Raw genomic sequence first — 27813 nt, 5'->3', positions numbered from 1 at the left:
TTTTTTGATATGTTCATCAGATCATTTTATTTCTTCTCCAGTATTATATTAACATGTCCTGATGCTACACCTTCGCTAAACTGAGCGTGGGGGTGGGCAGCATATGACTCATCTAGCCTGCGAGCTGGGAGTTTAGACATTCTACTACTACTCCCCACCTGAAAAGAACTCTGTTCCAACTGCCAGTTGCCTTATATTAACACGTTCGGATCCTAAGGAGTTAACACATGCTACATAAATTTTCAAACTTTAAGTGTCAATGTCTCAAACCTGATCATAGTTTTGTAGTGAAGCACAGCTATCCAGCTAGTAGTGTAAGTCTTACAGTATTATTTTGTGCACAGGAAGGAAAGGGAAATTATTTGGAGATGTAGATAAAAAGGGAAGATAATTCCATTCCCCACTATCTTGCCAGAGCTGAAGAAGTTTCTTGGATGAGAAACAAAACATCTTCAAAAAATCCCCAATACCATCAAAGTCCAGTTGCCTCCTGAAAAAGCACCTTTGCAACATTGAATCATTTTGGCAACTATGTTGTGTCATTTATAGTTCATTTATGTGATTGGGCATGAGTGGAGTGTATCTATTTCTTCTGCTGCTTCACATATTGCACTTTGAATCATTTGCTGATTTTTCAAATCTGGCAAATATTTTTCAATTCCATTCATTAGTTCAACTAGCTAGCTCTTGAGCAGCTGAAATCAAGCTTATGGTTCCTTATATCATTAATAATAACAAACACTAATATTCCTTATGATTATAAGGAAACAGCAGTTGAGTTGAAGCAGAGGATTTATAGTGAGACTGCAGGATGATAACCAAAAATATTACATACATTACTGAATCCATTATCCGAAATGTATGAATGCAAATAATTCTTCTTTCCTTATTTTGAATGTAATTCCTCTTCTTAAAACAATGCAAAATGAGATGTCCAAGAATTAAAGTGGCATAAATAATTTTATTCAATTAATATGAAAAAATATATGTTCAGAAGCTGGGTGAGTTCAAAGTGATTTATTTGATTTCCCACATAATCACAGTTATAGTTTAACAACAATAAAGTTTGATACTACTTACAAACAAATGCATATTAAAATGAAAGCACTCCTTCTTTCCCAACAATTACAAAATCTCTTGAATCTCCCTTTACAGAAGCGTCTCATGAGCATGATGTTTCTTGAAGTCTTTTAACAGTCTGCATTCAGTCTAATTCTAACAGTTTAATACTATTCAAAGCTGGGATTTAGTTCCTAGCAGAGACAGGTACTGTGTGTAACCTGAAAAGTGACTGCAGACTTATATTAATACTAATTTACACACTATATACAGTTTAGAGAATTAATTATTCTTCCTACTTGGTCCTGTTTCCACTCCCTTTTTCTCTCCTTCAAAATTGTATCTTATGATTGGTCATTTTTTTCTTTGAACTATGTACACACTTTTTTGCAGGCAAGGTGTGATGATATCTTACAATGGAAACAGCGAAACGCATGCTCAATTGCAGAAAATGCACAGCTGTATATGAAACAGCAAGTCAACATGTAAAGTGTCATTGTTTAGTAGTTGCTGACTGCTTCTCAGTTCATTTTAAAATCAAGAAACGAGGTTTCAGCTGCATGCAGTGCTTGATGGGAAAATCATCCTACAAGTTATGCTGTAAGACTTTTAGCAATACAAGACATTTACATTATAATAGGATAACTTTGGTTTTCTTTACATTGATTTACATTTCATTCTTAATTAAAAGAAATAATTGATGGTTGTCCCAGAAAAGATATTTTTACAAGGTCCATTTTTCATACAGTTTTCATTGAGAGAAAAAGTTGTGGTTCAGTAGTGCTTTATACTGCTTTTTAGTCGATAAGGAAAACATAATCAAAACTTTCCAATATCTTTTAAAAAATTAAATCTCTTTTCTTCAGTAGCATATAAATCGTAACAATGATTACTTTCATTTTCCAAAACGTGAAGAAGTATTTTTCTTTTTTTACTTTTAAAATTAAATGCAATTATCTTCTTTGGATGTTTTGTCTAAATGGGAATAACACTGGATTTTTATGCAATAACGTATTAATTGAATGGATTTATTGATTGTTTGTTATGTTTATTAATCATCAAAATTTGTGATGATTACTTTTTCTGTATAATTATAAAAGATAAAACTTGTATCTAACTAAATGCATATGAATCTATAAACCTAAAATGTTTGATTTTCCTGGAATATCAAAACAATGAGTATAAAAGTTGATAGCATTTTAAAAATATGAAATAGATAATAGATATTAATGCTTGAAATGTAAAATAATGACTATCCAGCCCATTGCTTTGAGTTTGATATATGCAAATTATACAATGAGCAACATAAAAGAAAAAAATGTCCTATCTTATCTTTTCTGGAACAACTTATAAGTTACAATTCAACTCTACTATTGGTACAAAGGTTTGAAGAAAAGCTTACATATTTTAATATGTTAACACTTTACTTCAACTAATATCAACAGTAACACTGAAATACTTTGCAAATATACGTTATGGAGAGTGTAGCCTCAATACTACTAACATTAGATGACATGCATACAGTTGTATTATTCCTTACAAGAAAACCCAAATTTGTATGTGAACAGATCCTTGGGTTGTGATATTCCCTCTTAGGTAATCTGCACAATCTAGGACAGTTTGGATGATAATGTTTTATTAAAATTTCCTATGAAGTTAAATTAGATGGAGGGAAAACCAAGGACAGGAAAAGGTGTTTTATGTTGTGTTAGAAATTATTTTCAAATTTAAACATCAGACTCTCTTTAAGTGGTTGTTTCTGGTGAATGAAAGTTAACAAAACTACTGAGCTTATTTTTGCTGGTACTCCATATAATCCATGTATTAGAAAATGAGGGAAGAAAACTGGAGATCAGAAATCACCAGTATAGGAAAGTTGTTTCATACTTTATGACTTCTTTCAGAAGCAATACAGTTTCTGTTTGGCTTTACCCATCATTCACAGGAACAGTTTTCCTCTTCTTTTAAGTCAACATTCAGAATTCTGCTGGTGCAGCTCTGCGGTTCCTTTTGTTTCTTGCCTTTTAGATGTAAAGTCGTGATTGAGGTGGCTCAAAATGCTGAAACTACAAAGTATGTTCCATGTATGATTTGTATTTTTTTTTTAAATAGGATTTAGGTTTACAAAGAAATATATGGTCTTGCAAATGACTCAGTACAACACATAAGCAACAACAGCACAGTTGGATTTTACAAGATGTCTTGGACTAACTGGACTATGACAGTTCGAGCATAGACTCAGCCTGCTGAGTGCTGGATAAAACTAACAAATGTGATGAGAAAAATGGCGAGAAAAACCTGCTGCCAGCACATGGCTACATGGAATTACAGTTATAAAAATCTATACTCAATACTAAAATAAACTTTCAAGTTTCTGATTGCTTTCATGTGGAAAAAAAGTCTGAAGTTTTCACTGATAAAAACTGAGTATTAAATGGTAAAGAGGTAATGTGGCCGAAAAGAATGGATGTTGGTTATTTCAGGGTCTGAGATGAATGTTCATGCAGTGTATGTAAATACCTTCTATGTAAATCTTCATGTGTATTTATTAAAACATACACAAATACAAAAGAAATGTAAACTCTGTAAGTTCACAGTTATCACAGCCTTTAAAGTGTCTAAGAACTGGAGGAACCAAAATGTAGAGAAAACCTATAGTAAAGGTTGTCTCGTGTTGCTACTGTATAGTTACTGCATCTTAACTAGTTTGCTTACCTGAAATAGCAGAGCAGTTATAATACTGAATAAGTATATTATTATACTAATAGAGTACAAAGCATATTTGATTGCAAGTTATATGCTATGTTATTTGGCACATTTTTGCAAAGATTGCTTAAAGATTTTATTTTCTCAAATCCAGAGAACTTTCAATGAGTACTGAAATGTCTGGAATTTGTTCTTTAGTTTTTTGGTCTACACTTCCATTTGCTACTCATCTATTTTACTGCCCTTTATCAGTCAGGAAAATTATGGAAAAGTATATATTGCTAGCTTTGTGGACTGAAAAAGCTTTTTCTAAGCATAAATGTTAGCTATACAGTGTCTGTCTGTCTGTTTTTGTCTGTGTATATATATATCTATATATCTATATATATATCTATATGTCTATATTTATATATTTATATTACATAGAGTTTACTTACGTATTTTCATCAACCAAATGAGGTCTACTTTTTTTGCCCATTGTAAATTAAAGAGCAAGAATGCCACATTAATTTTATTTCATAGTTTTTCTTTTATTTTGAGTAAGTTACTTGTTAAAAATGGTCATGCGGATGAAAAAAGGTAGCGTAACGTTTTCAGCAAGCAGCATATTTTCAAGGCTACTAGAGAAAAAGGAGGGAAAAGGTCACCACCAAACCGTAAGACCAGCACTGTGAGGTTAATATAAATTGATCCATTGAATCCTTAAGGCAAAGGAGTCAATTAAGTTGCTTCTGGTTCGGATCTTTTAAAATAAAATTTAAAAATAACCAGAATTATAGGCTGCTTCTGTTTCCTGTAAGTGCCTTTACAGCTAGGCCTAGAGCTACAGCTGTGGCTAGGTGGCTGGCTGGCTTCTAGACTATTGTGCTGATGCCACTATGCTTGGGCTTCGTGCTGGTTGAAGTAGAAGGGGCTACTGGCTGTGCATGGTGATGGGAAGCATGGGAAGAATGTGCCAAATGAGGAGGAGGCAAGGGAGGATGGGGAGCGTGAGAATACGGGGTGTGGGAATGTGGTAGGTACGAATGCTGGGCATGAGCTACATGCTGCGAATGTGGCCCATGATGGTACTGGTGCGGATGCTGGATGTGCTGGGGCGGATGATAGTGATGGTGATGGTGATAAGGAGGTGGGTTCTGCATATGGCAGTACTGAGAATGATGGCTGTGCACTTGTGCCTGGGTCTGCCCTTCAGCTGGACCCGGGTGGTGCATGGCAGGAGGATGTTGAGTGTGCTGTGGGTGTGACATTATGGGAGGGTGCTGCGGTGGTGGTGGTAGTGGGCCAGATGCTAAATGGCCTTGGGAAGGCTTTCCTCGCTTACTACCAAATAAGGAACCTAGTAGTGAGGAAGAATTAGGCATAGTCTGGTGAGGGCGAGATGGACACTCTCGGGTTGATGTAGCTCTTCGGCGCATATGAGGACTGCTAATGATGGACCCCTAAAAAGAAATTAATAGAAAATAAAAATTAAAAAAAAAATCTTTAAAATATGTGTAAAAGAAAAAATTCACAGTGACCATCATGTTTTCTTTAAAAGTTCATATGGAGAAATAGCTTTATGAATTGCAGAAGAAATCTTTTTCTGCCAATTTCTATTTTCAAGTTGCAAGTGGGAAATACTAAGTATGATCCATTAACAGATACTGGTGGCTTTCTTAAAATAAAGAACCCTGAAATTATTAAATGATAAAAAGTAATCAGTTACCACAAAATCTTTGATTTTGCTTTACATTCTTTACCCTACTAAAATTATAGTCATGTTATTTATTTTTCTCTTGAAGGACAAAAATATATACAGTTATATTGAATTAACCTGAAGGCAGTTACACACTATTAGTAGTCAGATTTCATGATAAAATTTTCAATAGAATTATAATTAAAATAGTCTGTTCCTCTTTGTAATGTACAAAATAAATATTTTCTTGCAAATGGATTGCTTCTCTCTTTGCAGGCTGATGTGCTGCTAGTATTTTTAACTATTTATATTTTAGCTATCCAACTTTCTTGTTAGTCTCTGGATGCTTTGGGTTTGTTTTTTTTACAGATAATTAACTGCCGATGCTTTGTGTGCTATATGTGGACTGCACTCTATTCAGTTCTAACATACATACATACATACATACATACATACATACATACATACATACATAACACACACACACACATCTATAGGCTAAATTCAAACACATGAACAGTATATAAATGGTTTGAAGATGAATGAAATCTCATGAAATCCACATTGAATTCACTTATTTGATACGTTTTCTTTTCCCATGCCCTATCTATGCAATTCCATGATGTCACGACTGCATACATTTCACAATTTAATTAGAAGTAAGCAATGTGAATGACTAAGCATGAATTCAATACTTTGCGTTAAATAACAAACAGCACAATAAGTGCACTGTGTAACAAAGACTCATTGGGCCTTTACACAGGGACCAGAGTGACAGTGGCAAAAGGGCACATCGTATTCATTTAGTCATGCTTGCAGGAACAGAAGGGGAGAACAGCAGCTGAAATAAAAAATGATGCATGATCTAAACAGACCAGAAGTAGTGTTGGTTTTTAAAGGCTAAAACTATAAAGCCTTGGCATGCATTTTATTTGAGGCAGGCAGGTTGTATGTTAGAAGGAAAAAAGCAAAATATGTATATAAAATAAAGGTTTGAAATGCACATCACATCCAGCTAGACATCAGTAACTTCCTACTTACTTCCATATTGCTGTCTAGCGATCCTGCACTGCTGCGACGCCCACGCTTGCCTGCCCAGGACATGCAATACCATAGATTAGAGACCAAGACAAGACCTGGGGAATCAATAGCCACTTTCCCTAATGCATTGCAGGACTTTTTTTCTGGCAGCCTGCAGATTAATTTTGCATGTTGTGATAGCCCAGGAATTGTTATAGAACTACACAGTTAAAATTAAACTCTACGACACTGACTCAAAAGTAATTTTTCGGTGAGCTTCGTGCTCAGATAAGAATGTAATTTATACTGCCTGGAAGTCGATGAAGAAATTTCTATTTTAATGTGGCTGAATCCAGACTTAGTGTAAGCCTACTGGAAGCAATGGTAATTTAATTTAATCATCAATAATTTTATGTTTCATGAATTTCAATGATACCTGCTTTAAAGATGACCAAGTCTGAACATAGCTCATGATTTATAATGGAAAAAATAGAAGTTAAAGCCACTAGTTTCATTATAAATGTGTTTGATATGTATTTTTTGTGGAGATCTATAAGCATATTAATATATACTGCTCAAAAAAAATAAAGGGAACAATCAAATAACACATCCTAGATCCAAATGAATGAAATATTCTCATTGAATACTTTGTTCTGTACAAAGCTGAATGTGCACAACGGCATGTGAAATTGATGGTCAATTTCTAAGTGGACAGTTTGATTTCACAGAATTTTGATTTACTTGGAGTTATATTGTGTTGTTTAAGTGTTCCCTTTCTTTTTTTGAGCAGTGTATATTCATAATTATACAAATTGTTTGCCTATGTGTGTGTTATCCTGTGAAATGTTTATATAAAATGGCCATACTGGATAGGATTTAAAAATTAAAAAATAATGTATTTTTAAAAATCTATTTAAATGTTTTTAGTCATACTCAAGGACTTCAAGTATGGTGACTGCATTTTGACTTAAAGATTTGCTACTATTACATGACAATTATGTGAAATAGATTTCATATAATCATGGCAAAGGAAATTAAATTTAATATTACATACAAAAATAATTCAATGCTATGTTCAATATTTTTTGTTCATTGTGCAATGCTTATACATTTATATGGATTTACAATGATTTTTAAAGATGGGTGCTCAGATCAGATACTTCATATGAATGTTTATTGAGTGCCCATTCAAAACATATAGGAACCCATTCACCCTTGGAAAAACACAGATTCCAGGACACCTCTATGGTTATTTTACTTTATATGAAAGGTAACATTATGTCATAATAATGATAATTTGTTCAACTTGCATGCCATCCAACTCTCAATGACTCAGAGTGGCTCTAAATTTAAACTGAAATGAGAAAAAAAAGATCAGATTAAATATTAGATTTTGGGATGTGCCAACTGTGGAAATAGCATGGAAATAAACATAAGCCCCAAAGTCTTGTTCAGATAGAAATGATCGATATTTCTTGTTTTGCCCTCAAGGGAAAAGATACTTTCTGTTTTAAGAAGTCCTGCCTTATTAAACATGAACAAAGACTTAGAATAAAAGGGGATGAGGGCAATTTATGATAATTCTGGCATTGCGATGGTTATTGTCTGGCAGCCAAACAATAATGTAAAGATGGATGTATAATATCTGATTCTATATATAGTAGTTAACAAAATATAGAAAGTCAAGCTCAAAGGGATAAGAAGGAAGCATTCTATTTATTACTTTTAAAAAAAAGTCAGAGCGAATTCCACGAGAATGTAACTGATGCAGAGTGAATATATGCTAGTTGAATGAAACAGAAGAAAACTTTCAACAGAAAAAAGTGTAAGATTCTAAGTTCCATTGAGTCTGAGTCTCAATATAAAAAAGTGTAACATCCTAAGATCTGAGACGTTATGCAACAGCCTTTATTATTTTAAGGTAAAATAAAACAAAATATTATATAAATATGGTAATATAATTAATCATTACCCAGTTAATAATATTTGTTTAAAATAAAAATATGTCACTCAAATGTTACTTTCCATAATAATAAGCTATTCCATATTATTCTGTGTAATGTGTTTTCTATTTTTTTTAAACAAGGACAGTTTCATATTCATCACCACATTTCTACTTACAAATGTACAAAGCCTTTCAAATAAGTGCTTTATTTCACATGACAGCTTGTACAATGAAAATTTCTCCTTCAGATAATTAAAGCAGATATTTCTTTTTCTGGGAGCCAAAGTAATAGGTAAAGGGAAGAAGAAGGCATGTGAGCTTGGAAAAAGATATAGCTGCCTTTATGAATCTAGGAATCGTGCTTTTTAGGCATAATCACATGTTACAAAGCATCTCTTTCAAAGGATTTGCACAACCTTGTTAAAGTATTTGTCAAGATGGGTTTCTTTCAAACAGGCATGTTTGAAAGGCATGTTTCCTTAGAAAACTTCCATTTTAGAATTATGGTTGCTGTAAGATCTATTTCATAGCCCATACAAGTCCTAAACTTAGCACTATATGATAAAAGTCTGAATGAAGTTACATGCTGTCCTAAATCAGTTTATTTTATTTATTAAAATTTTATGCTACCCAACTCACTGATGCAGAAACTTGGGCAGTTCACAAATATAACTACTGTAAATTACTGAATGTACTTTCATACATTTTAGGATTATTTTTTTAAAAAAATATATGTTTACAATAAAAAATCTCAGTCCAAACTAATACTTCTATATTAATTCAGGAACATGTTAAAGTGACCTGTTCCAGTTTCTATTAATGATTCAGTCTTTATATGGTGACCAATGTGGTAAAGGTGTGATAAAAATATGATGATGTAAAATTTGATTAATCTCAGAGATCACTCACGTACAGTGATACCTTGTCTTACAAACTTAATTGGTTCCGGGACGAGGTTCTTAAGGTGAAAAGTTTGTAAAATGAAACAATGTTTCCCATAGGAATCAATGGAAAAGCGATTAATGCGTGCAAGCCCAAAATTCACCCCTTTTGCCAGCCGAAGCGCCCGTTTTTGCACTGCTGGGATGCCCCTGAGGCTCCCCTCCATGGGAAACCCCACCTCCAGACTTCTGTATTTTTGCGATGCTGCAGGGAAATCCCAGCATCGCAAAAATGAGCACCTTGCTGGCAACCGAAGTCCGGAGGTGGGGTTTCCCAGCGAAGGGAGCATCAGTGAAATCGCAGCATCGCAAAAACACCGAAGTTCTCAAAACCCCACCTCCGGACCTCTGTGTTTTTGTGATGCTGCAATTTCACTGAGGCTCCCCTCGCTGGGAAACCCCACCTCTGGACTTCCGTTGCCAGCAAAGCGCCCGTTTTTGCCCTACTGGGATTCCCCTGCTGGGATTCCCCTGCAGCATCACAAAAACACAGAAGTCCGGAGGTGGAGTTTCCCATGGAGAGGAGCCTCAGGGGAGTCCTAGCAGCACAAAAATGGGCGCTTCGCTGGCAACGGAAGTCTGGAGGCGGGGCATCCCAGTGGCGGCGGTGGGTTTGTAAGGTGAAAATAGTTTGTAAGAAGAGGCAAAAAAATCTTAAATCCCAGGTTTGTATCTCGAAAAGTTTGCATGACGAGGCTTTTGTAAGATGAAGTATCACTGTATTAAAATTAATATTTGTGGTCTTAGTATAAGTTGTGCAAATATTTTTCAACTCTTTATTAAATTTACCGATCTAGTAATGAGATTCAACTAAGAATGTAGAATAAAATGTTGCAAAATAGAAACTTCAGGATTTTTAGTCACTTTTTTCAATTGTCCAAACTCGCTTCCAATTGTAGTTCAGCATTTTGTGCCACTATCCCTGTTCATTCCTCACTGTGATATTTGGAGGTGGTTGGGATTTGCAATTTTTATGAAGATGTCTGTAAAAATTCCTGTTCATGTACTCCTTGATTTATTCCTTTATTTTAAGCAATGTCCGATGTTGAAGAGATTTTAAAATAACTTCTTAGTATCAATCAGAAATTGACTGATGGACAAGGAAACTTGCTCTCCTATTATTATTATTATTATTATTATTATTATTATTATTATTATTATTATTATTATTATTTATTGGATTTGTATGCCGCCCCCTTCCGCAGACTTAGTATCTATCTACCTCTCCTTTTCCAGTTTCCTTAGAATTCTGGGCGTTGAAGTCATTTTAATATTTGCCAACATTGCCAAACATTAATCAATTGTATTCTCTTCTTTATGCAGTTTTCATTAGTTTTTTAAAAAAATTCCCTCTCCTTTGGGCAATTCAAGAAACTACATGGTCACTTCAGGTTTGCCCTCTTATGCATGGATAGTGATGTTCTGGGTCACAAGTGCAAGCAAGAAAAATGGAGTCAGAAAGGGAAGATATCATGCTTGTAACCTAAAAGTATATTTATGATATTGGGGATATTACTTATTACTATGATAAGCAAAAGCCTATATTATGATGGAAAATCAAAAGAAATTCTCATCATTCCTTTGTCTTGAGACGCCTCAGAAACAGTTAATATGATTGGCAAAGAACAAATAAAACATTAAACACATTATGCAATAGAAAGCAGAAGATCAGATGATTCTATATGATACACCTCAACAGTTTCATAAAGGGTACCCTTACTATCAAATCCAACTCTTAGGTGAAGCAATTTATTTCTAATTTATATTTTAAAAATCTTACATTTTTATTGTTACATGCAATCCCAAATCTCTTTATATAAACAATCTATGAAAAGTGCCGTTGACAAAGCCATCTTTATATTGTTAAAATTATTTATTTATATAGTAAATTATATGCCTTCCATCTCACTCAGCAAAGCAAGATTTTGGTAAAAAGAGGATATTTCAGAAAAAGTACATATTCCATTTATATTCAATGTTTTAAAGGTTTTTTTCTACATAGAGTTTATTTCATAAGTATTTGGGGTAGGTACCCTAAATAACAACAACAATAATAATAATGTTACTACCAATTTAGCAATTACTGTGAGTCAAAGAATTTTCATGACATTTATCCTGTGCAGGTTGACTATTATTATAATACATCAACTGCAGAAATGGATAATTTGGAGTCTTTAAACAACTGGAGGGCTCCAAAAGACATTAGATGGTCGTCGGTTAAATATAATGCAGTAGTTTCTGCATTTAAATTTAAGATTTGATATGTGTGCATATCTATCTCTCTTGTAGAAGAATAAGTGCCAAAACTGATATTTTGCCATAGTTGGTTACCTTCTGTGAGCCAGAATTCCTTTTCCAGATTTAAAAAAGATATTTAAACTGGATATTATAGGAAAATTAATACCCATAGCTCTAGTTTATGGCAATGTTAGTAACTACTTGTTCCAAAATGACATTACTTGCTTTCATGGAACATGACAACATATTAAGATGCACTTCATATATATCATATTTTTTTCTCAGCCCAAAGAACAAGCAATAAATACATTATTGATTTTATATACCTACTTCCATACATTGTAATGGGGTTTAGGGGCCATGTTTACTGGAGAATACTCAGAGTACCTAACTTAAGTGCTCAAAGCATTTAGATTTAAATACACCAGAACACAATTCTGTACTGCATGCTATTATAATTTCCTACAATAAACATTAAGGAGCAGTCATGCTCATTTGTTGATTTGGAAAATCAAACTTCAGCCCTGGAACCCTTATTGTGGCTTCATTGCTATCTTCCCCTTGAAATCACTACTGGAGTTGCTGTTGCTTCTTCTGAGTCCCTGGGACTAAGGCTGCTGCGCTGAAGCCACAGCTCATACAATGGGAGAATGATCATGATGGCAATCTCTTTCTCTCTCTCTTTCTCTCTCTTCTCTCTGAGAATGAGAACTTGTAATAGTCTATATGGGAATGATCTGGGGAGACAGGAAGAAGAATCTCAGCCTAGTCATCTGATAAATGAAATTTGAGTCCAAAGGAAGAGTGGCAAAAAGGACCTGCTCTAGTTTTGGAGAAACTAAAAAGTAAGGGACAGGAGGGGTACTTTGTGATATACAAAGGTAGAGCTGGTATTCCTGGATGTGCTTCTCATCTGAACTACCTTGCAAGGCTGGCACTTCTCTGATTCAGACAATCAGAGCTTCTACCTTTTGACTCCTATGCCAGAGACCTTTCTCACCTGACTTGACCAGGTGACTTTCCCTAGGTGGACCCAAGAAGAAGAAATTGTAATATTTTCCTGCCTTTATCCCTGTTCAACCCTTGCCACTGAAAGCCTTCAAGCTTTCTTGAAGACAAAGCTTGCAAACGAGGTGCTGGGAAGAAAGGAAGACCATGCTAAGTGTTGGAGGTGGGATCAGGTAAACAGATTAAAGATATATAAACTCAGAAAATGAATGGGAGGTCACATATGGCTTCCAAAGGTAAGGCTAGAACTGAAATCCCTAACATAATCAAATATATTGAGCTCACACATAATATTTGGGAATAATTTTTGACATGTTTTCTCTAAAATCTCTATATAAAAAAAATCCTTTTTTATGTTATTCACACCTTGTCCATTAAGGTTCCAAGAATGAAACTGATCCATCTAGAGGTTGGATTGTATCTTATTAATAATTTACCAATCTACATCACAATTTATTTAATTATTTTAATTCTCTTAATCAAAACAGCAACAGCGAACTTTACTAACAATTTTTATGCTTGAACTCATTCCTGTAACTATAAAAGCCATTTTATTATTACAGAAAAGACCTGATTCTCTTTTTTTTTGATAACTGAAATACTCTATGTTTAACACCCCCAATTTGAAATTTGTGTTTTCAAATTAACTGCACGAGTCCAAACATAAAAGTTCCATAATATTAAATTGAAAAATATTAAAGTTTAGCAAATGTTAATATGTGCATCACTTAAGCCCTTTGTTGGGATATCCAGGTTTGGTTTTGGAGAACAACTGTCAGTATTGCCTATGTCATTGGTTTTGGAGAACTGTCAGTATTGCCTATGTCAGCAGATGGCACATGCTCTAGGCATATTAAGTATTTTGTGATAATTAAAATTTCATCTTGTTAATTGTAAAGAGGCAGGATGAAACTATGATAATGTCTGAAATAAGAAAATGAAAGGCTCCTTATTAGATGAAATATATTAATTCATAATTCTCTCAAATAATCAGTGCAATAGTAAAATTCCTGTTTCCAAAAATGAATATTGCCATTCTCATGTAAAAAGCAAAATGTGAAACCATTCTTACATGAAACTAGATAACAATTACTGAGATTTCATCCAAATCATACAAGTACCTTTAAAAGACTTAGTAAATCTCTTTCAGTGAAACTAATATATTTAAAGGTCACTGAATTGCCCTCTAAGTTGTTTAAAGTGAATAAAAACTATGAAACAGAATATAACCTGCAAATATAAAAAATACATATGCGTATAGTCTGATGAGCAAATAAATGTTTGCATGTAATGATTCATACTGCATACTTAAGATTTAGAGAAAGAATATTGATTGTATCCCTTTCATTGTACATTAAATTCAAAACATCCGTAAAATGAACATCCAATATTGAAAAGAGAGATGCATGTTACTTTATATAGTAATGAAAACAAGAAATAGGAAAAATATTAATTAAATCATGTATATATAACTGATATATTTAATTTAGGATGATGTGCATGATGTTAAAATGCAGAGCAATACTAGTAGCAACAGTAGGAATCATTTCTGGGTCTAATATTATGCACGCATGGCTGAAATGTCCTGCTTGACATGCAAAATACACCACTGATTTCCAAACATAGTAATAGAGGTTATTTCATTCCTGCATACATAGAAAATGTATATTAATACAAAACCGGGCATGTAACATATATATATTTCAATATATGTTAAACTGCTATCACAATCTATTTTAAGCCACAAAGCAGTAATGCAAAACTGGAATAACTACTTTGCCATGATGGTTCCCCATCATCATACTGGTAAGTAGCAGTACAATATATACATAAGCCATGTTTGGCAAAATCTAGAATCTGTTTTGTGAGCAATACAATTAAGTAGCACCAATCACACAGGTATGTCCAATCTGTATTTCTCTATAAAATTTAGTAGGGCTTCACTCAATTTCATTCATCAGTATTCTACATGGATACAAACAATCACAAAAAGCATAAGCAGCAGCCAGTACACAGTGATTCGGGTGGATTTTTTTTTCTAATGGCAGATAGAATGACTAATAAACAGAAGAAAGCAAAGATAAAAAGCGAAACCAATTATTCCTTGTAAAAATGTATTATTATTTAATGATTGCAAAATAAAATATACATTTCTTTTTGTGTCTCTTTAAATATATGTGTACAAAGATGACCTATAACATACTTATATTTTCAAATGCAAAAGAAAAAATAGAAAAAAAACTAGTTCCCAATTTTTCCAGAGTGATTTCTAGACTTTCATGTTCACAGACAAATTCTTCTAATATGCCAAAATTAATCTAAGAGAGAAGAAATGTCAAGCTTACCGGCTTCAGAAAGATCTCTAAGGGAGCTGCTAAGGGCGCTCCTTTTGAGGCCTTCCCCAGTGGCATAGCTGTCATCCAGGCAGGCCCGGTTCAATGTTCCATTGCCAGACTCTTTTTTCAAGCTAGAGCACTGAGACATGTTTGGCCGCACTACGCCTTTCTGTTTTTCTAATTCAGCTGAAAAACGGTAAAAGAGAGTTCTATGATGAATCAAAACATTCTACACAATGTATTCCAGAAATGCACTATTTTGGCCACACAAAGCAAGTGGAACTTCTACATTCTGTGCTATTGCTACCACTCAATATAGATTTTATAACAGCCTCGAAATAAAAATTGATTGTCTGTTTCTGTCTGTCTGTCTATCTACCTACCTATCTCCCCCACATCATGGACATGCTTATTGTTTATCTGTCAATTATAGTGTTCCCTCGATTTTCGTGGGGGATGCGTTCTGAGACCACCAGCGAAAGTTGAATTTCCGTGAAGTAGAGATGCGGAAGTAAATACACTATTTTTGGCTATGAACAGTATCCCAAGCCTTCCCTTGACACTTTAAACCCCTAAATTACAATTTCCCATTCCCTTAGCAACCATTTAGATTATTACTCACCATGTTTATTTATTAAAGTTTATTAAAAAAAATGTTTTTTAAAGGCAGACAAAAGTTTGGCGATGACATATGATGTCATCGGGCGGGGAAAAATGTGGTATAGGGGGGGAAAACCGCAAAGTATTTATTAATTAATATTTTTGAAAAACCGTGGTATAGACGTTTCGCGAAGTTCGAACCTGCGAAAATCGAGGGAACACTGTATACCTTTTGTTTTGTGTCTTCATTTTATGTCGCTTATGTATGATAGTAACAGCTCAATTTATGCCTGGGAAGGAGTTGGGAAAGACTACTGTACTACATACACTACTATTTCTTTCTGAAAGGAAGGCAAATATGAATCTAATAAAACACAATTGAAAAAGAGACAATTTTAAAACTTGGACAAATACTGCACTGCAACCCATCAATTGTGTTACACAACACCGGACTTCTATATGGTGAGAGAAATTCCCACTCAGTTCAATGTAGGGAAATATTCTATGTACTAAAAATGACATTTTCCATTTCAAACAGGCGTACATGGGAAATAGTACTACAACTATTTACAAAACACAACTCATAGTACCGTACCAATAAAGAAGGATATTTGTAGCTCAGGGTTGAAATGAGGGTTCCTTGGTGCTCTCTGAGCATGGTTGTTTTCTTGCAGACGTTTACTGATGATGTTACCTACTGTGGGCAATGAAACAACCAAGCTTAGAGAAAACCAAGGACCCTTCACAATTCAAAGTCAATGGCTGGCAGACGTAAAGACTCACCACGTATTGAAACAGCTGAGTCTTCAAGGCTTTCTTTAAGGCCTGCAGAGTTGGGTCTCTTCAGCCACAGAGAGAAGGCTATTTCTTATAGCAGCAGCACAACACAGAAGTCATGCCTTCTGGGTCATACAAAACGATATTTTTAATAGATAGAGCCTAAGCATACTAATCCTAACATAACTTTTCGGATGGGGATGCACAATTCTAGATAAATGGTTTTGCAAATATTCAAGCTTTGTGCGATGTAGAGCTTTATATAAATGTTATGTACATGATATGCTTGGATGTATTTATATATGTATTTCTACTAGGGCTGTGCAAAGCACTTGAAAGGAGTGTTTCATGAAATGTACAATTAATTATAGGTACTCCACTGTATCTACCTTTGTACTTACACTCTATTCTGTGTTTTTCCATTTCTTGTACTTCTGCAACAGATTCCCTCAGATCATCTGTAAATTTCTTTCTGTCCTGGGGATTTGGAGCATTGAAATTTATTAAAACTTTGATATCTGCTCCTGGAACAGCTGATGTCAGTCGTATGCCATTTGGATAATCTAAGAGATAGCAAAAAAACAAACAAAAATACCCCATTTATTTCATTTCATTATTTCTTCACAGCTCCATATTTCAATACATCAAAGATTTCTCTTACTACATGAAAACTTTTTTTCCTATTCTTTTCTAAAGGAAACTTCAGAGATTCTCACACACTGTACTGTACATTTCTAACAAACTAAACCACCATTTTTGACACTAGGTATTTATCATTCAGCTACTTCAGAGCATAATTTTAGCAAATTTCCCCGTATGTATTAATTCCTCTTACAGCAATGCTTTCAATAATGTTTTCATATTTTCAGAATGTTAACTTAGAAAATCTTTAGGAAAATCAGCATAAGGATATCTTGCACTTGGGGTACAGGCAGATGGAACTACAAGCAATGTCTAAGCAGTGATGGTATCCAAAACTAATATATTCAAGCGGCATTGAATGGTCATAAGAAAATTATCTAATCTAACAAGCAAAATTTGCTATACTTAAAAATTTGAAGACACGGTTTTGGCATGGATTGATCAATTGTTAGGTTATTTGGTTTTCAGAAGAACTTTTATAATGCCAAGCATTAGTTAAATCCCAATTAGTTGCATTCATAATGCCATTTATTTGTTTAATGACCAGTTACTGAGTGAAGTTATGACAGTTCTCCCCAGAGCTACTTAAGGCTCCTATGGTGGCAGCTCTACATCCATAGTTATGTTACCATTTTAGGGACTTAACAAGTGTTTTGCATTTAGGGTCATCTGCAGCATTCTGTGGTCACATAGACATGATTTTTGGTGGGGGGGGGGTTAACCAGTTTTTGGCATTTATTTCCAATTTCCAAATGCCTTTGAAGAAAACTTGCTTTCCAGTTCCATTCTCTGCCATTGCATGCAGAACAACAAAAGCAGGCTGTGGGACTACAGTAGACCCCCGCTCGTTGCGAGGGTTCCGTTCCAGGACCCCCCGCAACGAGCGGGTTTTCGCGAAGTAGCGCTGCGGAAGTAAAAACACCATCTGCGCATGTGCAGATGGCGTTTTTACTCCCACAGCGCTAGCGAGGAGCCGAAGATTGGGGGCGGGGCGGCTGTTTGCCGCCGGCATGGAGGGCTTCCTAGCAGCCCCCCAAACCCGGGTTGGGGGTCCGGGGGGCGCTGGCTCTCGGCGCTTTCGAGCTGAGTCCGGGAGCGAATTCGCTTCCGGACTCAGCTCAAAACCGCCGATAGCAAGCGGCAAGGAACGGCTTGTCTCGGCGCTTTCGAGCTGACCGGACTCAGCTCGAAAGCGCCGAGACAAGCCGTTCCTTGGCGCTTGCTATCGGCGGTTTTGAGCTGAGTCCGGAAGTGAATTCGCTTCCGGACTCAGCTCAAAACCGCCGATAGCAAGCGGCAAGGAACGGCTTGTCTCGGCGCTTTCGAGCTGACCGGACTCAGCTCGAAAGCGCCGAGACAAGCCGTTCCTTGCCGCTTGCTATCGGCGCTTTTGAGCTGAGTCCGGGAGCGAATTCGCTCCCGGACTCAGCTCAAAAGCGGCGAGAATGAACGGCGTGGGCGGGCGAAGGGCGGGCGGCAGCGAGGAGTTTGCGTGGGCGGTGGGGAAACTCCTCGCTGACGCCAGCAAGAGGGGGAAGACCCAGGGAAGCCGCTGCCATCTACGCATGCGTGCCCGGCACGCATGCGTAGATGGTATTTTTGACTTCCGGGTTGAAAAATAGCGAAGTACCCTGTTCGCAATGGTTGGGGACGCAATAAACGGGGGATCACTGTACTTTGAAAAAAATAGTTCAAACCTCCCAACTTCGCGGAATCTTTTTTTTTTCCTTGTGAGAAATTGGAAGGTCTGAACTCTTTTTTTTACCGTAGTCCCACAGACTATTTTTGTTGCCCTGCACGCAGTGGTGGGTGGAGCTAGAAAGCAAGTTAGTGAAGGAATGTGGCTGTCCTGGCCTGGGTGAGGTGGCGTGGGATGAGGGTTTGGCATGGGTGGCCTGGCTGAAGGTCTTTCAGGTAAGCCAGTTCGAGGTGCAGGAAGCAACTTTGCACCCCCTGCCTTGCTTCATCCTCTACCTCCCACCACCTCACTCCGTTCCTCACTTCTCCTTGCTTGGAGAAGGTGGCTAAGTGGCGCACCGGTACGGCAGCCACAAAAGAAGGTGGTGGGGAGGTGGACAATGCAAGGTGGAGATGCAGAGCTGCACCCCATGTCCAGCTTCCCTGAATGCCCCTTAGTTGGGCCATCAACATTCTGACAACTGCTTCATCTTGCGGTGACTCCAGTGGGTAAACTTTTTGTTTGTTTAATTAATGCGTTCAGTTCCTTTTTTAATACTGAGTCTCCCCGCGCCACATTTATTGCTGTGCACAGAGCCACACTGTTTGATTTGGATGTCCCCATAAATCTATTATAAGCAGCCTGTATCAAAAGTCAGGCCTTATAGGTAAATCACAATATGTTTTATTTAAACATTTAATATAATTTATAATATATTTTCTGTGGAACCTTTTTTTTTTAGGGTCAGACTTTTGTGCACCGTGTGTGGATGTGTGTAAATAACTGTGGTTAGCTTCTGCCTTGATTTATGACAATTACACTAGCAATGAATGTATCATTAGCTGGAGGATCAGATTAGGGACAGATTATCATGCAGAAAAACTATCTATGTGGTCATCAATTAACCTAAAATTATACGAAATAAAATGTAATTGCAAAAAGAAACAATATCTGAATTGTAAATAAAATAAACAGAAATGCACAATTATTTTGGAGCTGAAAGTTTGGGAATGAAAATAAAATGTTATTTGAAGATAGACATATCCAAATTGCTGTTGTGAATTTTGCAAGTTTCTACAACAATAGCTCCGAGTCCTCGGAGAGGGGCGGCATACAAATCTAAATAATAAATAAATAAATAAATAAATAAATAAATAAATAAATAAATAAATAAATAAAAAGTTAACAATCAAATTTATGGCTAAAAAGTTCATGTGATATTTGGAGACAAGCCTTCTCTTAAAAAGAAGAAAAGCAGGAGAGGGAGGGAGGGAGGAAAAAAGAGGGAGGGAGGGAGAGAGAGAGAGAGGGGGAGGGAGAGAGAGAGAGAAGTTTATGCAAGAATCGTAGATACCTAAATTAGAGGAGATGGGAAACCATATCAGTTTGTACTGTTAATAACTGTTTTGTTGCTTGGCACTACATATCTCATCAGCATGTATGTAAAAGCAGATTATTTTGTCCTGATTATTATCGCTTTATATCAGAAAGGAAAATGTATCATTAAAATCTAACTTCAAATCTTTCACCATAGATACAATTAGTTTAAATTGATTTCGGGACAATATAAATGACTTTGCTTTGGAATGGATCAAATGACAATACATTTTAACTTAGTGTTCAGGATTATTGTTTCAAATTCATTCTTTCTGCATTAAATATAATCCAAATATCTTAATAAATGTTATTCAATAACACTTCTCTGTTAACTTTCATATTCTTATGAAATTGCCAATGGCTGCTCTATAACACTTCCAGAATTGTTTTGGATTAAGGAAAGTTGTAATACTTTAAACATTATATATTAAAATCCTAAGTACAGTATTATAATACGTTAGTTTTTAAGTTTAAATACCATTTAAGCACAGCTTATAGTATATGTATTTTTCTAACTGTGCTGTGATTTACCATCTGGAAAAGATATTATGGATTACTGTATAAATTCCAAATGTTAATTTGAATTTAGAGCAGCCAATTAATTCATTTCCAGAGTGAGATAAAGATGTTGCATTTATCACATTTTCAATATATATATATAAATCATTTCCATTTCCATGATGAGCTAAGATCCCACTATAAAAATACATATACAATATTTTCTCAATTCCTTTTGTTATTTCTGCTTTACTATAGTTTCATATAGTTTTATTGTTACTATAGTTACTATAGTTTTACTTATGGCCATCTTGGAAGTTAGAAAAAAGTTACTAAAATATACATTCATTCTTAAAATGATTTACAATGCATTTTCAAATCAGATAAATGGACTTACACTGATTTTCAAAAAGGAGAACTTGCATTCCATAGAGGGTAAAGGACTGTCGAAAACTATATGTGACTGAATTTTTCTTCTTTTGAAAAATTTTAGTGACCTAAAAATATTAACAGACAAATAAAGAACCATATGATCTAATTAAAATATGAGCATTCCAGATTTACTTTGTAATACATAGTTTTATGGTCTTAATGATATAGATCATATCAGGGTATTGCACATCAACAAGCATTCTAAATATTAATTCTGTCTCAATGCCAAACTTATATAATCAAGGAAAGAGTTGGAAACACAGCTTGTTAGGCAACTCTTCAGCAATAACAACTTATAATACTACTAAGAATGCATAGAATCAGGCCATTTTTAAATGGCAAAAATTTCTAGGATCCTATTATCCTTGTACATCTAATATTGTTTCAAATGGTAGCAAAACTTTAATAAAAGAATGGAGTGTTTGAGAATCCTGATATATACCAACGTATACCATTTTCTCTCATAAGAAAGTAAAATATAATTAATTAAACCTAGAATACCCAATCCATTCCTTTTTGTGGGAGGTAAATGCTCTTGTACCATTGACGAATGTGCATCATGTTAAGTGTGTGAGTACAAGGTTAACTCACTAATATACATATTGCTTTTAATAGGTTATTTACTTAGCATATGACATGGGATCACCAGGGATCACCAAGATGGCTGCCACCTCTGTGAAAGGAATTTTTTCGAGCCGTGTTATCTATCCATAGGATTCTTGAATGCTATTAGGAAATCGGGGGAGGCTCCTTTCTTGAGTAAAATGTAGTGACAAACAATTACTTTACAGGAGAAAGATTGAGTTCAGTCCACCAAGTAGCCTACTATGAAGATTTCATAAGGTTTTTTTAATAAAATAATATAAATTAAGGGCTTGATGTATGCAGCCCTGGTCTGCTAGATTATAGACAGGAACTCAGATCCAATTTAGTTGTACATTTGTACTTTACCCACCAGGACTATGGAAAGCTTTCTTGCTTAATAATGGTTCCCCCTTATAATAAAATAATATAAATTATGTGGCACATACCACAAGGAGATCATTAAATAAAAATATTTCTCGCTGGTGTAATCCAAGCTTCTGAGGTTTATTTGGATCTGGAACTTCAAAAAGCCTACAGTAACAAACAAGTCGCCGATGTGGGAGGGACAGAACCTATAAATCAGAAGCAGATATGTAACATATTATAACCGATTTCCCTGAAATTTATAAGGCTGCTGTTTGCAAATAATACTTGCAATTTATTTTTCCCTTTCTTGAACTGAATATTACATAGAAAGCACTAATTAAGTCCATTTGTGTAACAGAAATATTTTATTATATTAGTGATTCAGTTTTTTCTATGTACTGTACTAACTAGAATCCTGTACCAAATAAGCATATAATATTCAAGTTTATAAAGGGCAATTTTCTAAAATTATGGTGATATCTGCGTACTGAATAGATGAAAGCAAACACTTACACAACCAAGCCCATGATGCAAAGATCCAATCTATGGTAAAAGACACAAAGAATATAATTAAACTTCAGAATAATACATTATACCTTATCAAGCAAATATTTCAGTCTTATTATGATTAAATGTATATAAAATAAACATTACTATTGTTGTGGTTAGCTCTGGCCCAGCTCCTGCCCCAAGGGCTTAGGAGGTGGATGAGGGGGAAACCTCCAGTATTGGATCATCCATAACTTCTGGATACAAGTCTGATTAATTGTTGTGTCTTTCACTTTAGTTCTAGGTTGGTATTTTCCTTGATTAGTTTCCATCCATTGCTTCTTGTCATGCTTTCAAGTGCTTTAGAGAATAGGTTGACTCCCTCTTCTTTGCGGTAGCCCCTTAGAAATTGGAATACTGCTATCATGTCACCCCAGTCCTTATTTTCATTAACCAGCCATACCCTATTCCTGCAACTGTTTTTCACATGTTTTAGCCTTTAGTCCCCTAATCATCTCTGTTGCTCTTCTCTGCACTCTTTCTAGAAACATCCTGCATTCAAATTCATGCTATATATTTTGCTTTGAGAGAATATAATTGGTCCTCTGCAATAACAGGCTAGACCAGGGCTGTCAAACTCCTGGCCCATGGGCCAGATGTGTCACAACTAGCAAGGCCCAGGTCATGTTTAGTGAAGGGGGGAAAAGTTCCAATATATCCGGTGATGCTGCCGTAACAATGTGAGTTTGACACTCCTGGGCTAGACCATTTTTCTAGGTCTGGAGGGACATACTTTTTACATTGGTGCCGCATTCTGAATTTCAATGAATGTAATGAAAAAGAACCACGCCTTTCATTTTTCCAGGTAGGTTTTCAAAGAGAAACCAGGACTCTCACTCTATGCTTCTCAGAGCAATTCCTCTCTAATCCTTCTCCCTGTTCCCATCCACAGGAAATGCAACATATATTTTACAATAACTGCAACTTGATATAACATCTTCAGAAACCAGACAAAGTCTAGTTAATGTTAACAATGGTTTGTTGAAACAAACTTATTTCAAATTACTATTTAGATTAACTGGGGGAAATTTAACTAAGATTAAAAGGTCAGGGTACAGTCGGATAATTCTAGAAAAAATCTCTCTGTCATTAATAAGAAATGACACCAACTTGACAACACTTTATCAACAATCAATGAAATATGAAGTCTAAATGAAAGTATCCATCAAAGGCAAATGAGAGGAGAAAGAAGCACACAATTCTAAGGCTTATTCTTGCTCTTTTTTTTCTTTTTTCTCTTTTTTACAAAACTGGACTTTTAGCCGTCCCATTGAGACCCAACCATGAAATCCAGAACCTGCTTTGTGTAAAAGTACTGTAATACACTATCAGTATAAGGTTATCTAATTTTCTTTATTACTTTATGATTAAAGTAATTAATTTTTTTACATTTTTTAACTTTATGACTATAAACATTTTAAAAGACTCACAATGTCCTGGAGTATTTATTTATTTATTTAGTCATTTACATATTGGTAATATACATAGATATAACATTATTTATATACATAAGATGAGTACTGGGAACATTAGGACAGGGATGGTAGGCGCTTATGCATGCCCCTTACTGACCTCTTAGGAATTGGGTGAGGTCAACAGTGGACAGTCTAAGGGTAAAGTTTTGGGGGTTAGGACACAAAACACAGATTCAGGTAGTAAGTTCCAGGCATTAATCACTCTGTTTCTAAAGTCATATTTTCTACAGTCAAGTTTGGAGCGGGTCACTTTGAGTTTGTATCTGTTGTGGTTGAAGCTGAAAAAGTCATTGACAGGAAAGACATTGTAGCAAATAATTTTATGAGCTATCCTTAGGGCGTGTTGAAGGTGATGTAGGTCTAACCTTTCTAAGTCCAGGATTTCAAATCTGGCTTTGTAAGGTATACTGTTGTGGGTAGAGGAATGGAGGACTCTTCTCGTAAAGTATCTCTAGACACTTTCTAATGTATTTGATATGCGGTATGGGTTCCAGATAGATGAGCTGTATTCAAGGACTGGTGTGGCGAATGTTTTGTATGCTCTCTATGCTCTGGTTAGTAGTGTGATGCCACAGCTATGTAAGATTAGGTTAATAACTCTTAAGCCTTTTTGGCGATATTGTTGCAGTGGGCTTTGGCACTTAGGTCATTAGATATGAGTATTCCAAGGTTACAGTATTCTCCAGACTGGCTTTACACTGTTCCAAATCCACTTTATATTTCTCTTATTTCCTTTAAGCTTAGTTTTTCTAGCTTTTTAAAGATAACAAGTCACTGAGGCTTTTTATTCTTTATTTTTTTCTTCCACACTTCACAGTCAGACTATTATTGCAGAGTTCCTTTACATTTTATTCTCCATCCTTCTTGCAACGTTCTGAGACAATCCAGTCTAACTTTACGCATAATATTATCCATAAAAGAAACTTACCGGCTTTTTCCCTACTATAAGCTTTTCAACCTTTTGGACCTGTGACACATGATCCTCATTGGTCTTAAGTTCCCTTTTTCGGATTCTCTCATAAATCCCAATGAGCATCTCTCTTGGAATATCTTCACCATCATCTACACCTGGAAAAGTTATTGAGATTATTGCTGATTAATATATGTTCCATCTTTGCACTTTCATAATATTATCTTTCATATAACCCCAAACCAAAGATAGTATCTGATTAGGATACTACCAATCACCATGTAGAGGAGATGGGTGGCATAGAAACTTAATAAATAAATAAATAAATGAATTATTAATATCAAATACAAAGCCAATCCTGGCTATTGGTATTACCATTATGCCAATTAAAGTTTGGATTTTGCAATAAAAAAAAACCAGGCATAAAGTTCACTGATATGGTAACATTTCCATTGTTAAACAGAATTAGGCAAATGAGGTGTTCTATTCACACATAATTATTGACTGTGAGCCTACACCAATCAACAACTGTAAGAACATAAAAAACTGTTTATTTAAGACTAATGGTGCATGTTGTTTACTAATCTGAGTCTTTGCAAAAACCTGAAGAAAATGTGGAGACAACAGCCCCCTCTTAATTGACTCCTTTTAAAAGTAGTTATTGTTTAGAGACCAGTAAACTTGACTATTTGATCCTGTCCCAGAAATGATATAAAACAAAAATAAGTATATGGTAGAAGAAAATATTTGTAAATCGGAATAAACATCAGGGTCCTTCATGATGTCTGAACTTGATTGTCTTCTTGCTGACGTTTCATTACCAAACTAGATAAGGAACATCAATGCTAGTGTACAATGGGGTTTACAGTGTTCCCTCGATTTCCGCGGGGGATGCGTTCCAAGACCGCCCGCGAAAGTCGAATTTCCGCGAAGTAGAGATGCGGAAGTAAATACACCATTTTGGGCTATGGACAGTATCACAAGCCATCCCTTAACACTTTAAACCCCTAAATTACCATTTCCCATTCCCTTAACAACCATTTACTCACCATTATTACTGGTACTCACCATTGAATAAGACACTTAGTGATCCTGATATTTATAAACATAATTATTTATTAACAATAATTATTTTTTTTGTTATTTATTTGCAAAAATTATTAGTTTGACGATGACATATGACGTCATCAGGTGGGAAAAACCGTGGTATAGGGGAAAAACCGCGAAGTATTTTTTAATTAATATTTTTTGAAAAATCGTGGTATAGGCTATTCGCGAAGTTCGAACCCGCGAAAATCGAGGGAACACTGTACTCTCATTTTATATTTACAATGTCAGTATTGGTATTGGTGGGAATTGTCTTGTTGATTCCTAAATTGGGCTGTTGTTTATTCAGCAAATTGGGTAAACTACCAACATAGCTTGTTAGTCTGAGTTGGTAATTCCTTGGTTGGAGTATTGTTTGCTTTTTGATTGTTGGTTTAATGTTAATCTCTGATCATTATGGTGTTGATTGCTGGTGAGAAAGTCTTCCAGCTTTTTGATTATCTCTTTTGAATTGTATGTAGATGCTCTTTATGATATTATTTAGTTTGGTAATGAAACATCTGCAAGAAAACAATCAAGCTCAGACAGCACCAAGGACTCTGCAGAAATGACTATTTTGCAGCCCACAAGCTTGTTTCTATTCTGTTATTTCCAGAATACTGTTACATTAGTATAAAATACTGGAAGGTTGAAATAAAAGTGCTAATTTCTATTGGCGATTTTAAAAGGTTTACACCAAAATAGACAACATTTTACTTCTCTATTCCTCTGGCCATTTCAATGATAATATCACATATTCTACAATATTAACAAAGTTCTATCTAGATCTATTTGGCACAGAGCCATCATGACTCATTATGATAGATAACTTCATCAAATAATTTTTAGGCCTCTGATTACTTAATTTAATGTGCATTTCTTTCTGCAGCACGCACAGATAGTTATAAGTAGAAGTATAGTTTATGGAATGCAAAAATACTAAATGAACAATACTTGATGATTACTACTATTGAATATCCATTTGCAGCTGTATAGTTAATGGTAGCATTGGTCACTGTACTGAGCCTTGAACACAAACATTGACAATATTTCTTCTATAAATGATTGCATTAACATACTGCTCCCATAAACAAACAATGTACCAATACTAGCACAGAAGTAGTAGTTGACAGATACTATGACTATGGAATTATCCACACATTCACCACTATATTGTTTAACAGTGAAGTAAGGATAATCTGTTTGGGCTACAGACAGATTTGCTAGAGAGAAAGTACTTCATGCTACAGATGGCAAACATGATTTTAAGGATGAACAAACATGCCCTTTGTCTGTTATCTGTTTTGTTCTGCTTATAATCTGTTTTTATTTTTATAACTTGATTTCTTATAGCATAAATGCTGTACAAATTAAAAACAAGCAAACAATTACATAAAGGCTGTAAAATATATTTTTCTTCTACAGCCCTGTTAGTAAAACACATGTATGCCAATTATTCCACTTTAAAGCAGGGGGTAGGGAACTGCTTGTGGCCACCAGGTATTTTAGGATCAATTTGTTTTCCTGAAGTGGTTGCTTGTTGTGATTACAAACCACCAATTTACCACAAGACAAACTGGAGAGATTCATTCCTTTCACCTCCAGTATATAAATCCTCAGAAGATTTTCTATCAATTCAGATTCTTGGAGTTTGCAGTTAGACATATTTCTAAACAAAGCACAGGGGTAAAATCAACTATCAATTATTTTGTAGGAAAGCCTGTGAGGCCCATGTAAGGCCAGAGGCATTCTAGTGGGGAAAAAACAACGTGCAACTGATTGAAGCTTTATAACAGTGATGGTGAACCTTTTCTGGCTTGCGTGCCAAAAGGATTTGTGTGTGCGCTAGTGTGCCCATGCCCATACCCTCCTCCTGCACATGCGCACAACCCGTGCTGCCTGCTGCT

General features: G+C 35.3%; 1 protein-coding gene across 5 annotated transcripts in view; it reads right to left on the bottom strand.

Moving 5' to 3' along the window:
• Nucleotides 1–1002: 1002 nt before the first annotated feature.
• The window catches only part of IQSEC1 (IQ motif and Sec7 domain ArfGEF 1), a 319130-nt gene continuing 292319 nt past the window's right edge, over nt 1003–27813 (bottom strand). For 3 of the 5 annotated variants that reach the window (XM_070738547.1, XM_070738548.1, XM_070738549.1), the window contains 8 exons: nt 24839–24978; nt 22400–22429; nt 21967–22092; nt 20901–21000; nt 16710–16871; nt 14941–15117; nt 6485–6534; nt 1003–5207 (listed from right to left, as the gene is read on the bottom strand). In XM_070738547.1, the coding sequence (XP_070594648.1) occupies nt 4620–5207; nt 6485–6534; nt 14941–15117; nt 16710–16871; nt 20901–21000; nt 21967–22092; nt 22400–22429; nt 24839–24978 (1373 nt within the window). In that variant the 3' untranslated portion in view covers nt 1003–4619. The remainder of the gene's footprint in view (nt 5208–6484; nt 6535–14940; nt 15118–16709; nt 16872–20900; nt 21001–21966; nt 22093–22399; nt 22430–24838; nt 24979–27813) is intronic. The other 2 variants (XM_070738550.1, XM_070738551.1) reach the window with 1 other exon arrangement.

Source organism: Erythrolamprus reginae, chromosome 2 (genome assembly GCF_031021105.1).
Source record: "Erythrolamprus reginae isolate rEryReg1 chromosome 2, rEryReg1.hap1, whole genome shotgun sequence".
Classification (NCBI taxonomy): Eukaryota; Metazoa; Chordata; class Lepidosauria; order Squamata; family Dipsadidae; genus Erythrolamprus; species Erythrolamprus reginae.
This window is presented reverse-complemented; position numbering and strand designations above follow the sequence as displayed.